The sequence below is a fragment of the Cucumis melo genome, chromosome 10, assembly GCF_025177605.1.
Source record: "Cucumis melo cultivar AY chromosome 10, USDA_Cmelo_AY_1.0, whole genome shotgun sequence".
NCBI lineage: Eukaryota > Viridiplantae > Streptophyta > Magnoliopsida > Cucurbitales > Cucurbitaceae > Cucumis > Cucumis melo.
This window is the reverse complement of record NC_066866.1, coordinates 7,978,300-7,991,573: the sequence shown is the minus strand read 5'-3', so window position 1 is coordinate 7,991,573 and position 13,274 is coordinate 7,978,300. Positions and strand designations below refer to the sequence as shown.

Genomic DNA, 13,274 nt, shown 5'->3' with positions numbered 1-13,274 from the left:
CTGGTCAAAGTCCTTTGGCAGAACCATGGAGTGGAAGAGGCAACGTGGGAAAAAGAAGAGGACATGAGAGCCCAACACCCCGAGCTGTTCGAGGATTAGAACTTTCGAGGACGAAAGTTTTTTTTAGGAGGGAAGATTGTAACGCCCAACAATTTTGGTTTTCTTTTGTTGTTTTGACCATTAATATTAATATTAAGTGTGGTTAATAATATTCCTATTAAACTAAAGTTGATTTTTTTCTTTTTATATTAATTATTGAAGTTAGGGGTAAATTAGTCAATTAATGGAGTGGCAAATTAATTATTTGCCTTGGAAAGGGTCAAGGGTGGAGAGAGAAAAAAGGGGGCTATTAAATTCTTTTATTATTTTTGGAAATTCTTTTAAAAAGAGGCATTGGGAGACGTGAGACTCCTCATCTCCCCAAAGAAGACAAAAAAAAAAAGGAGAAAACCCTAGCCGCCGCCACTCTCCGCGCCGCCGCCGCACGCCGCCAGCTTCAAGCAAGCGCCGAAGCCGATCCACCGCGCGTCTGCAAGCCGAGTGGAAGCCGAACCATCCTCCGCGCGTCTGCAGCCGAATCCGCAGCCGCCAGCCGAGCCGGAACTCGTCGCGCCGCTTCGACCTAAGGAGGACAGCCGACGCCGCGCCGCTCCGATCAGGAGGATAGCCGAGCCGCGTCGCGTCGCTTCGATCAAGCCGATCCGTGCAGCCGAAGCTCGCCGCGCCGCGTCGATCTGAGAAGTTCAGCCAGCCGCGCCGCTCCGATCGAGCCGAAGGGAGCCGCTTCGATCCGCGCACAGCCGTCTCCCGCAGCCGCCACTCGAAGCCGATCCGCCACGCGTGCCTTCAGCCGACGAACGAACCCGGAGCCGCTCCACGTCCGCGCGCCCGAAGCCGAAACTGAAGCCGCGCCGCGTCCAGCCCTCTCCGCGTGTGAGCCGCGTCCGCGTGGGAAGCCGCGCCGCGCGTTTCCGCGTAGCCGAGCCGCATCTCCTCCCTGTTGCAAGCCGAGCCGCACGCGTAGCTTCCTGTACCGAGCCGAGCTGCGCCTGCGCCAAGCCGAGCCGGTCCCTGTCTTCTTCCAGCCGAGCCGCCAAGACCAAATTGGCTCCATCCACCTAAATTTTGGTAATTTAATTAATTATTGTGGCATTTCCCAGTAAGACTCCATGCTTCGGACGTCAATTAAATTAATTTGGGACTAAAATTAAGTTATTTTCCTTAAGGGACGTCTTGGACCAAGTAATTGCTGCAGCGCGGGAATTCTTCAGCAGGGGGGCTCGAGCACTGCAACCTCTCTAGGGTAAGTTATTTCAAATGAGTCTTGAACCGATAGTCGTTGGCGACCTAATTACGAATTTTGGCATATTAAACAGTTAGGACTTCGTCGCTTGGAAAGCGTACTGCCTCGCAGTTAGGACTCGACAAGTAGATCTCCAGGTAAGAGATTCCACTACTAGCTTCATGTTTAGAAGTATGAGACCATGTATGCCCCGACTTTTCATGTTAAGAATTAGACAGTACGTTGTCTGAGATAAATGTTAGTATGATGCAAATGACGACATAGTTATACTATAGCCTGTTATGTGTGGCAAGAGCTGTTATGGCTACGACGAATGTCGGGACGGGGAGTGTAGAGATGATTTATGTGACATGTTATATGCTGGTGCCATGTGTATGTATACTGCAATTGGGGGTACCTGTTAGCTTAATCTGTTAGAGTCGTACCTGCATGGGTGTCCTTCGGGATCACCACCTATTGAGGACTGTGTGGTCCGACGGGACACCAGTCTAGCATGGATATAGATATGACTCGAGTGACTCGACGGGGTCCTCGCATCCCGACTGTCCTAGGTGTCCCCCGGGGCACCGAAGACCAGAGCTACGTTCCTACGGGAGCGCATGATTGCACGTGTTCGGGAACGTGCCAGAGATTGGGTACCAGTTATCAGGACTCTAACAGGAAGTTAACAGGCACCTAGTGGGACTAGTAGTGGGTCCCTTACTGAGTATTTTTATACTCACTCTCTCCATTTTATGTTTTCAGGTAGAGGACGAGGCAAGGGCAAGGGCAAGCTGGCGAGCGACCCGAAGTGAGACCGTGAAGGGCCATAGGGACTACCGCTTCCGCTTATCTTTATTTCAGACTTTCCATTTGAGTTTGAGTACTTTTCATTACTTACCATCTTTTATGTAGATAGGGCTCGAGTAGGACTTCAGAACGCATTTACACTTTTTTTTTTTGCATGGCTACCTTGTTTAATTTTTTCATAAATGAAATTTCTTAAACCGTATGCATTTTAATAAATTTTATGACTTAAACCACTTGTTCTATATTGAGTAATGACTTCGATTCAGTATAAGGAGTTGGGTCGTTACATACTCCATCCAAATTTAGCTTTCAAATTATATAACTTTATCAACGTAGATATTTTGGTAAAATTCATACAATTAGGATATAATGGTTTCTTGATGACATCATCTACTAGTTCCTCAAAATTTTCTGACTTGTCATTAAAATAATTATGTGCAGCCTCAAACATTCCAATTGTGTCATCAACATTGTCCTCGTCAATTTCTTCTTTTACACTTCTAAATACACTTTCATTGTTTCTCTTTATTGGTAGTGATTCACCATGAAAAATCCATTCTTGATAATTCTGATCGATGCCGTTAAAAAACAAGTGATCTCTAATTGTATTCACATCTAAAGTTTTTGCATGCACGCACTTTAAACAAGGACAATCCATGACGTTCGATGTCTTCGAATGTTTCAACCCATTTTTAATAAACATCTCAACCCCATAAGCATACTCAGATGATGTTCTATGCTTTTGCATCCACGACTTATCCATATTATATAAGATGCAATTTAATCTACAAAAAAAATCGAGAAAACAATGAAATTAAGTAAACTTAAACTGAACCCACGTTCCAAAAACTAACAAGTTCTATATAACCCAAACCAAAAGCCTCTATATTATACACTCAAACAGCTACAAAACTCACAATTGTATCACTCAATCAACTAATAAGCAAATCTCAAATTAAAATCATCTACAAAGACCAAACACAAGCTCAGCTCGATTCATGAAGAAGAATTCGTGAGTCGGAATCATGAACTTGCTCATTGAAATTGTAGTAAAGTTTTGATCGAAGTCTCGCTACCTATAAATATCACACCATAACCATAAGCTGGCTTTTATCCTTCTTCTTCTTCGTTTTCTTCTTTTTAAAAATTCTATTTGTTTTTATTAATTATTTTGTAATTGTTAAATGTATAATTGTTGAGACACCTATTTCTGTTGATTTAAGTTTAGATTGTAATTAATGTTATATTTACTATACTTTTGTTACATAATTTGATGGATCTTGGCTCTTGGTTTAGGCTTAGATTGAAGATTTTATTCTATTTATTAGGTTTCTTCATTCTGTTTCTAACTAAAAAAAATCTGCTTAACTTCTATTAATTAAAGTCTGCACGGGAGAAGAATGATAAATTTGCTTCTTTTATATGTTTAGCTTTTGATTTAACTTCATTCAAAATGCAATAAGTCATGCAATTATATAGAATACTACGGGAAGAAAAAGAGTATATGAATGAAAACTCAACGACTATGGGATCAATACAATATTAATAAGGTCCGAGACAATATATATAACAACTTCATGGAACCACACCCCACCACTTGCCATGCACACATGATAATAAATCTCTAAAAACACTAAAAAAAACTACATAAAACCAATGAATTCTATCCAATGAATTAGGAAACAAAACCTAAAAACATAAAAAAAAAAACTTTATAACAAATATGAACATTACACAAAACCAAAAGAAAAACTTACATTTAACTTCTTTTGTCTACCAACACGAAAACCACAAAGAAAAATCAAGATTTTTCTTCCTTGATAGCCAAACAGAAACTTCCCCAAAAACCGCTTCACACTCTAACAAAGGAAAAATCTAACAGAATTAAATCAACAAACAATTCAATGATGTGAAGAAGAAATTAGAACAAAAAAAAATCCATAAACTTTATTTAGGGAACGAGTTGCAAGATGGGTTATAATCTTCCGACTACCCAAGTCTCCTACCAATGCTAAGTTAAAAAGTGATCCTTTTTCCATGAAAGACCTGGTTTTACTTTTAGAAACGTCAATCCATCCCAAGGATCACGAAAGTTACTAGCAGCTGCCGTTGGGCGGATGAACAGAGATTATCTAAACTCTACTTCTAATAATAAGACTCCATGTGACATTCACTTCGTTTAAGAAATTCCAAAACCATTTTGAATGAGAAGACATGAATCAATCTAAAATTCCAAGCTGCCGTTTACTCCATTAACAATATCTAGATGAGTTGAATGATTGCAAGAGATATAGAAACAATACTTGTGTATAGGATTTAATAGACTCTGTTGCAGTATCAACCAAAAGGTAACAAAGTAAAAGAAGAGGCAGAAAACATATCCAATGGGTTTATGACAAACCTGAAGTTTGCCGCCATTACCACCAAAACTCATTTGGGCATCATCATTTTTCTCCAAGACCTTCAATTCGTCGATAATTTTCGTAACCATGGTGGGAACAGGAGAGGTGGAGCCCCAACCCTGCCATTCCTGCAAGAAAACTGATGTATGCTGGTGGTGGTGGCGGCAACTGTCGAAGAAGAGAGGGAAGAAAGTGATGAGATTAAAAAATAAGAGAGAGAAAGTTGAATTTTTACAAAATTTAAAAATAAAAATAAAATAAAAATGGGCTTTAATGTCAATTCTAAAAAAGCAGAGTGTTTAATGTCGGTTTAAAACCGACATTAAACATCCGTCTTTTGAAAAACGACATTAAAGCCCATTTTTCATTTTTTCCACCCGACATTAAAGACCAGATTTCTTCTAGTGAGATTTTGCTATTTTTTGTACATGACGTAAAAAAAAAGAAAAAAAGAAAGACGATGAAAATAAATCGCAGCGAAAAGAAAAAGAAGAAAAGTAGAAAGACGATGGAAAGAAATTACAGGAAAAAAAAAAAAAAAGAGAAAAGAAGAAAGAAGGAAGAGGATAAAAGAAATAAAAGGAGGAAGACGAATGTCGAGGAAGAAAAGAAAGATGGAATGACAAACTTGAAATATTTAGAAAATGGCTAACTTCCGGGTTTTGTTATACGGGTGTAAATATTTTTGTACATCCCATTTCATTATTTTAATCATAGTTTGTTATGTGACAAACTCTTCTTGAAATGCAGAGCAGTAACGTCATATTTTGTATCATACATTCCTCAAACACTTACATGTTTCTTTCAAATAAAGAGAAGGACCATAATACATTTTATAAGCAAAAAATAAAAGTAAAGAAACAATATAAACGAAAAAAATCATATAATGGAAAGAATCATGAAAAAAGCTTCAAAGTAAAAGGCATTCATACAAGGTAATTTAAAAAATATGAGAAAGCACTGATCAGTAAAGCATAATTAGAAATAAATAAAAGAAAAGAATTAGTGAATAAAATGCTTTAATTTCCATGGCTCGTAATCAAGATGCTTAAAAAGTCAACACATAGCTGAAAAAAAGTGATGAAAATCTCATTGCCCCACACAACACCATTTCTTTTTCTTTTTTCCCTCATCTTTCAAGCACTATAAATTCACCCCATTTCGCTCTTCAATTCTCCATAGATTTTCATATATTTTCTTTCGTCTCAAATACAAATCCCTTTTTAATCTGCTCATTTTGCCCTTTTGCCTTTTCGTTTGGTAAGGTATATATATTGCAATAATGAATGATATGGGCAAAGTAGTTTCTTGCCACACTGTTGGTTCTTGGAAGCAACAGCTCCTCAAAGCCAAACAATACAACAAATTGGTACATTTTTTTTAAAAAAATATTTATTTTATCATTTCCTTCAATTAATTTCCTCTCCTTTTTGGGTAGGTATATAACATTGTTTTCAACATTTTGTCGATATTAGGTCGTCGTGAATTTTACTGCAACATGGTGTGCCCCGTGTCGTGGCATGGCTCCTGTTCTTAAAGATTTAGCGAATAAAATGAGTAATAATGTTATAGTTTTGAAAGTGGACGTTGACGAACTCATGGTACGCTGTAACTTATCTTAATGAATATCACCATGCCAAACTTCTTTAGTAGTTAAAGACAACACAACTGTATGTATATTATTTGTTTTTGTGTAGAGTGTTGCCAATGAGTACGGAGTGGGAGCCCTTCCCTCGTTTCAATTCTTCAAGAACGGAAAGTTAGTGGACAAGTTCGTAGGAGCAAGGAAAGATGTTTTGCACAAAACTGTATCCAAACATGTTGCATGAAGCGGTATTTTTTTTTTGTTACTAAAAGTAATATTTGGATGCAGTTCAGACCATATGTCTATCTTCATGTGCCTTTTCTTTAGTCAGAAAGAAAAAAAAAATTATCACTTAACAACTTGTACTGCATATGTACTGGAGCTCGAGGATGTGTACCCAAAATTTTTAAGTTTATTAAATATTGCTGCAAACGTAACCAAGTACTTTAAGCAAAATTGAATGTTCTTTATAACAATTTCATCCACTTGTGTTCTATTGAGATCAATATATATTATTTTAGTTTATCCCATATATGCTAAAGTTTGTATATATAATCGAATTAGAAAAGGAGAAAAAAAAAGGTTGATGCTCATAGATTTTAATCTACCATGTTAAAAAAAGAAAACAAAAAACTGAAACCTACCATAAATTGGTGGCCTAGTATTTAAAGTCAGAATAAATTCCAAAAATGAATGATAATAAAAGAGATTTGAATATATATATGCATATATAAAATATATGTGTCAAGTGACAACTAAAAGAAAGTTGTGTAGAGTTAGGTATGAGTGTAATTATGAAATGTATCGCATTTTTCTAGCATTATGTAAAAAAAAAAGGTTTATACTATGTCAAAAGTGCATGCGTACAAGCTGGCTCAACGCGAGCATCGCCTTCCTCTAATTCTCTTGTGGAAAAGTTTTGGAAATTGATATGGGCTACTTTTGTTTCACAAAAAATGAAAATTTGTCTGTGGCGTGCCTTGCCTCAATTCTCTTCCAACTTGAACTTTCTTGCCTCATCGTTCTATTATCTCTTAGTTAGAAATACTCTTTCTGTCTCAAGCCTCTAAAACGAGTCTCCATGCTCTCTAAGAATGCAAGGAAAGTGCTTCCTACTTAAACATATACATATTGATCCTGTAGTCCCTTTTTTTTTGGCATCAACTATTCTGATGTCATTTCTCTATTTTGTATGGTCTGTCAAGTTCTACAACCTTTGCATACCATAATTTCTCATTCATTGCTTCCGCTACTTGGCACGGCTCATACCCCAACCAAACTTTGATTCTATTTGATGGGCACTGAATTTTAGTTTAACTCATACTCAATACACAGAGCTAAAAATTGAACGAAAACAACAAAAAACTATCAGAAAATCGGTCGAACCTTTGAATTGGCTGCAAAAGTTCTCTTTTAATCTTCTTTCCTTATTGTTTTCGTTATAGGATATTGACGTTATGCAGAATGATTGTTTTTTCTTATTTGGTTAGTAGGTCTTTTTCTTATTAGAGTTGGTGTGTTAGTTGTTTTTGTAGAGACTATAGAAACAGGTTTTGTGATTTAAGCTGTGAAGTACGGCTGCTGATGTTTCTTCTATGTGCTAGGTTGAAAAACATCCGAAGACTTCGTTTTTATTGATCTGGTTCTCAAAAGCTTATTTGCTATTGACAAGTTGTTCAACATTGGTTGAGAAGAGAAGTAGTAGTAGTTAAGAGGATCCTAAAATGACACTATAGTGCAGGAGTTGAATAATTCAGGAGAGCCTTGAAACATCAAGGAGATCTCCTACTAAAGAGGAGAGCCCGAGTGATTGGCTGTCATTCATTAAAACTACTTATTAAAAGTAAGTTGTATATAATCGTGACCCATTTTATATACTCTAGTGAAGTTCTTTTTAATTGGAGGAAACTCCCCTAAGTAGGTGTATTTCATCGAATTGCGTTACCAAGTCTGATGTGTTATTTCTTTCTATATTATTTTCACTTTGTTGCATTTGTTAATCCTTTTGGTTGTGATATTAGATCCATCATTATACTGTTAGCAACAAACTTAAAACTAAAAGTAAACAAAAATATCAATAAATATATATATATATATATATATATATATATATATATATATATAAAAGAAAATTCCTCCAAATCATACCAATTAAATTTCACCTCTAAACTTAGATCCAAACCCGCCAAAAATCCCTCATTCAAACTGAAGGGCAGTTTGATGAGAAACTCATTTCAATCTGAGAAGAACTACATGTAATTGAACCTAGACATCATAGATTCTCACCTGCAACCCAAGCCGAATGTCGAGCAGTCCATCCTCGCCAAAAAGGAACTTTCTAGCGAGATCCACACTATCAATGTGAACCCTACCATCGTGAATATCTATAAAACTCGATTATTCGAATCATGGCTAAAAGTATTCTTTAAATTAAGTGCTTTCTTCAAATTTGAATCAAGGTTTTTTTTGTTCTATAATCTTTTACCTTCTCCAAAAACTATTTTTCCCTATTTTTAAAATTGTTGAGATTCGGTAGATTCACAAACACTACAAAAAAGACTAAACTGATGCAAAGATGCGTCGGCCAAATCAATGAAGGCGTTGGTAGAGGCTATGTCGACGCAGAAACAAATGTCGACAAGATCATCATGAGAGACGCATCGTGAAAGGCTCTCTGGACGCACGAATGGGACAGTGTCGACAAAGGGTAGCTTCCAACGCATTCTTCGTCGACATGGTCAACACGTCGCCAGTGGTGAACTACCAACTCTTGTTAACAGCATTTCAAATACCTTATTGTCGACGTCTAATACGCGGCGTCGACAGTGTTATCTGATTTAATTTTTTATTAATTAAAGTAAAATTAATAAAAAAAAAACTATTAAAATTCTAAATTTTATTAAGTAACGTAAAATAAATAAAAAATTATGAAATTTCTAAATTGAATTTCAATTAATGTAAAATAAGAAAGAAATTATTAAGATACCAAATCGAAGTTATTATTAATTCAAATATTACAAAAGTACACGTTCGTAAATTTTGAAATTACATAAATAATACAAAGTAAAAATAAAAACATAAATATAGTTCTAAGTGCAGACGCTAATTTCTTCATTTTTGCACATTGCCTCAGCATTACTGTAGCTAGTATGACTATAGGAACATGGGCAGAGAATGTGCAAAGAGGAAAGTTGAACATTATTATGAGGTGTGTCGCTAGAAACACGAGGTTGCTTCAAACAAAAGCAACCATTACTTTAGTGGTTCCAAAAAATTGATTGGAAAGAGAGGAGCAGTAAATGACAAAGATCGATAAGAAAACATGAGTAAGTCATAGAAATTTTCTCACTCTTACATATTAGGTAATATGCAAACGAGAAACTTTTTATGACTTACCTATTCGGTTATCGATCTTGTTATTTTCTGTTCCTCTCTCCCGAATCAATTTTCTGAACCACCAAAGTAAGGGTTCTTTCTGTTTGAAGTAAGCTTGTATTTCTCTGGACGCGGCTTGTAATAATGTCCAACTATCATCTTTATACATCCTGCCCATGTCTCTATGATCATACTAGCTAAAATAATATTCAACTTTCATTCCTCTGTTTAAGTTCTTCCATTGCACATAATTTTGAAATACACAACAATTTTGGTATCAAATAAACATATGCATAAAATTTTATAGAGACTAATACAAGAGCATCAAATAAACATATGCATAAAATTTCATAGAGACTAATACAAAGGTGTCGATTAAACAGAACAAGCATGAAATATATGAATAGACAATAAAATGACATACATTTTCTAAGTTACACAAAACAATGCTCAAAGAGTTTACCGGAGCTATCATTTACTTTGAAACCATCTCAAACCTCATTCTTACAATACGAACCTAAACAGGACAAAATTTTAAAAGTTGGACCGAAAACCACAGCAACAATAAACTCGAAAGGGATCAAAGTCTCGATACTTACAGAGAATTTACTAATTGAACCTTAACCAGGACAATATACTAACACCATTCAAAACTCGATAACTCGAATCTTAAGACACAGTTCCATGTGTAAATAAAAGGAGTCAAATGGACTGTGGGTAACAAGAAAATAGAGAGAATAATGCTGAAACGCCACAACACGAGCTGGACATGGAAGATCAAATGAGATTATGAAGCGCGAGGAAGTTAAAAGATAGCAATTATACCTTCACATATTGCCATCTTACTTTTAAAAATGAAAGGAAAAGTAAAACACGCATTTTAGAATACTATGAAAAGTTGACACCGAAGCACCAAAGTTTAGAAAATTTTCAATAGTCTTATGCTACATATAGAAGAGAAGATAATCTTCGAACTTGGATCATAGAAAAAAAAATAACAGACCCAAAGGATGAAGCCAAAATAAGAGATGACAACCACAATTGATCCACTAAAGATGAGTGATGATCTAATGCAACCAAACACTCTGCATTCCAATTAGGAAGCCTTAACAGCTCAATGTGCATTAAATACACACAAATCTACAAGATTTCAAAAACAACTCAAACGAGAAGAACCCCAAAGTTACAACTAAAATAAACAAACACTATCAGTCTTAAGTTAAAAAAGAAAAAAAGAGCCCAACATGTTCAACGACAGAAAAAGGCCACCAGAAAAATGTCTTAGCTCTCAATTCCAATAGACAACTTTTTTTATGGTTCTCTTATTGCGTTCCATTAAGTTCTTTTTTCCCTCACTTGAAGAGTTTGCATGTCAAAAGTATCAATCACTTTTCAATTATACATTGAAAATTTTCTGTCTATAATTCTATATTGTATAGGTTCCAAGTGATTCTTCATTGTTCCATAGACAATAAGTCACTCCTTTGTAGTTATATAACAAAATCGCTCCATGATTGAAGGGATTAAAAAAAGCTCCATAAACAGGAGAAAAACAATCAAAACAAGAAATAGAAAAAACCAAGATCAGTCACCAACTTCAGTTTACACCCAATAGAATTTTCTTGAACAAGAGGCCAAAAAACAGCTGAATAACAACCAACCAAATTCCCAATATTCCAACAAAGGGGAAGAAGAAACCCAATAGATTAGGAAAACAGAGAATCAAATTCATGTTAGAATTCCCAAAAAATGGTATGGTATCATAAGACCAAAAAGAGAGGTCAAAGAACAATACCCATATCCCAAAACACCATAAATTGAACAAAAACAAAAACACAGAATGTTACATTAACGACGGAATTACCTGAACGATGGCAGAGATTGGATTGAGAGAGACGACGTCGGCGGCCAGAAATCAAATGCGAGCGGGGGATGGTGGAGGGAGAAAACGGCAACGATCGATCGGGTGGTGGAGGGAGAAAACGGCGACGATGGTGGAAGGCAAAAATGGCTGAGGTTGATCGGTTGGTGGCGAGAGAAAACGGAAACGATGGTGGATGGTGGAGGGAGAGAACGGCTGAGGTCGGACGGCTTTCAGAGGTGGGTGGCGTACGGAAACGACGGCTAAGGTATGCGAGTGGTGGAGGACGGAGGGAGACGACGGCGGAGATTGGATTGAGAGAGATAGCGTCGAAGGCAGGGAGGCGGCGCGAATGGTCAAGTTAGGGATTTTTTTTTACACTTGTAATTTGTGTCAAGAAATATATTTTTTTTTTTATTTGAATAACCTTTTAATGACACATTAATTATGTCGTTAATTAGCGACGCAAAATTTTTGTCAAGGAAAATTGTTTCAAGAATTAATAGAATTATTTTTTTATTTGAATAACTTTTTAATGACACATAAATTTTGTCGTTAATTAGCGACGAAAAATTTTTGTCAAGAAACATTAAATAACAACGCAAAAAATGTGTCGTTAAAAAGTCTGCATTTGTTAGTTTTAACGACACATTTTTCTTCCACCCCACCCTTTTTTACTTTTAACGACACAATAATTTGATTACTAGTGTCGTTAAAACCCAAATTTGTACTAGTGATACAAAAAATGGAGTGGGTGGCAGCGACTTTCGGCTTCTCTCTTAGTGGCAACTCCCTTCCCTTTAAAGAAAGCTCTCGACGACAACTTCTCTCTCGATATTCCCTTCCTTTCTCTCTCGGCCAAAAACTTCTTTTCACTCTCGATTCTGTGAATTACAGAACGCGAGCTTAGGCATTTATAGAGGAACTCCCGACGTTTCACTTATGACGTCAGCATAGAAACCCAAGCTCGTGACGCAGTCACTTACGGCATCAAGAAAATCCTGTCAAAATCAATCAAAATATCATACGTCTCTTGACGTTAACTTTACACGTCGACAAACGTTTGACCTCTAACGAATCCATGCAATCCAGCATCGTGAGAACCTTGTCAAAGTGAGTCAAAACGTCACACATCTTGCGACGTCAACTTCCCACAGCGGCAGATGTTCAAGCTCTCACGACGCCATGCAATATGGCATCATGAGAACCTTATCAAAAGAAGTTTAAACGTCACACATCTTGCGACGTCAACAACTCATGTCGGAAGAGAGACGATTCTCATAACACCATGCAAGCCGGCGTTGTGGTATTGTTGTCAAAATTTTTAAATGTTCCCCTTTGCCGACACGATCAAACGAACGTCGGCACAAGGTTGACCACTCGTGATGCCTTGCATGCAATGTCAGTAGTGATTGGGAAAATGGCAACACGTATATGCATTGTGTCGTAGAAGCTAAACCCTCTGTCGACGTTGTTTGTGCAACATCACCAGATATCGATCCATACTGCTGACGCTTCTTTCAAGGCGTTGTGAAAATATACTTCTTATGACAGCGCTTATCCCGATGCCGTTTTCTGCGTCGGCAAACCTCTAATTTTTTGTAGTGAAAGCTATTTCATTCATTAATTTCTTCTAAAAGTGGTGCTACTTCTAAAAGAAAAGGTGATTATTCTATCCTTAAAGACAATTACTTTCGTAACTTCGACATTAGAGTGAGTAAATTGCGTTAAGGTGACAACCTGAATTCGTTGGGCTTAGATCTACAATATATGTGTGATATATATGTTTTATGCTTTGATATGGTTGTGATTTCATGTTGTTGCTCTTATTCACTCTTTGTTTTACGATGAAGCTAGAATATATGTGTGGCCCTAGAAGGATTGAAGATAGACAAGCGATGAGCAGGCAGAGAATAACTGAGGTAGAGGTGTTCAAGTAATCTGACATGACGCTTTTAA

General features: G+C 36.7%; 1 protein-coding gene across 1 annotated transcript; it reads left to right on the top strand.

Moving 5' to 3' along the window:
- The first annotated feature begins 5,672 nt into the window (after nucleotides 1–5,672).
- Nucleotides 5,673–6,609, top strand: LOC103502660 (thioredoxin H1-like). The gene is made up of 3 exons (XM_008466678.2): nucleotides 5,673–5,863; nucleotides 5,970–6,095; nucleotides 6,192–6,609. Exons 1-3 carry the CDS (start codon nucleotides 5,777–5,779, stop codon nucleotides 6,321–6,323), a joined length of 345 nt encoding a protein of 114 aa, XP_008464900.1. The 5' UTR covers nucleotides 5,673–5,776; the 3' UTR covers nucleotides 6,324–6,609.
- Nucleotides 6,610–13,274: the final 6,665 nt, after the last annotated feature.

What these genes read in the sequence shown, in the direction of transcription:
- LOC103502660 (XM_008466678.2), top strand. Translation starts at nt 5,777, where the DNA reads ATGAATGATATGGGCAAAGTAGTTTCTTGCCACACTGTTGGTTCTTGG. An exon ending in CCAAACAATACAACAAATTG is followed by an intron (nt 5,864 to 5,969) that starts GTACATTTTTTT and finishes TGTCGATATTAG; the next exon opens with GTCGTCGTGAATTTTACTGC. An exon ending in TGGACGTTGACGAACTCATG is followed by an intron (nt 6,096 to 6,191) that starts GTACGCTGTAAC and finishes GTTTTTGTGTAG; the next exon opens with AGTGTTGCCAATGAGTACGG.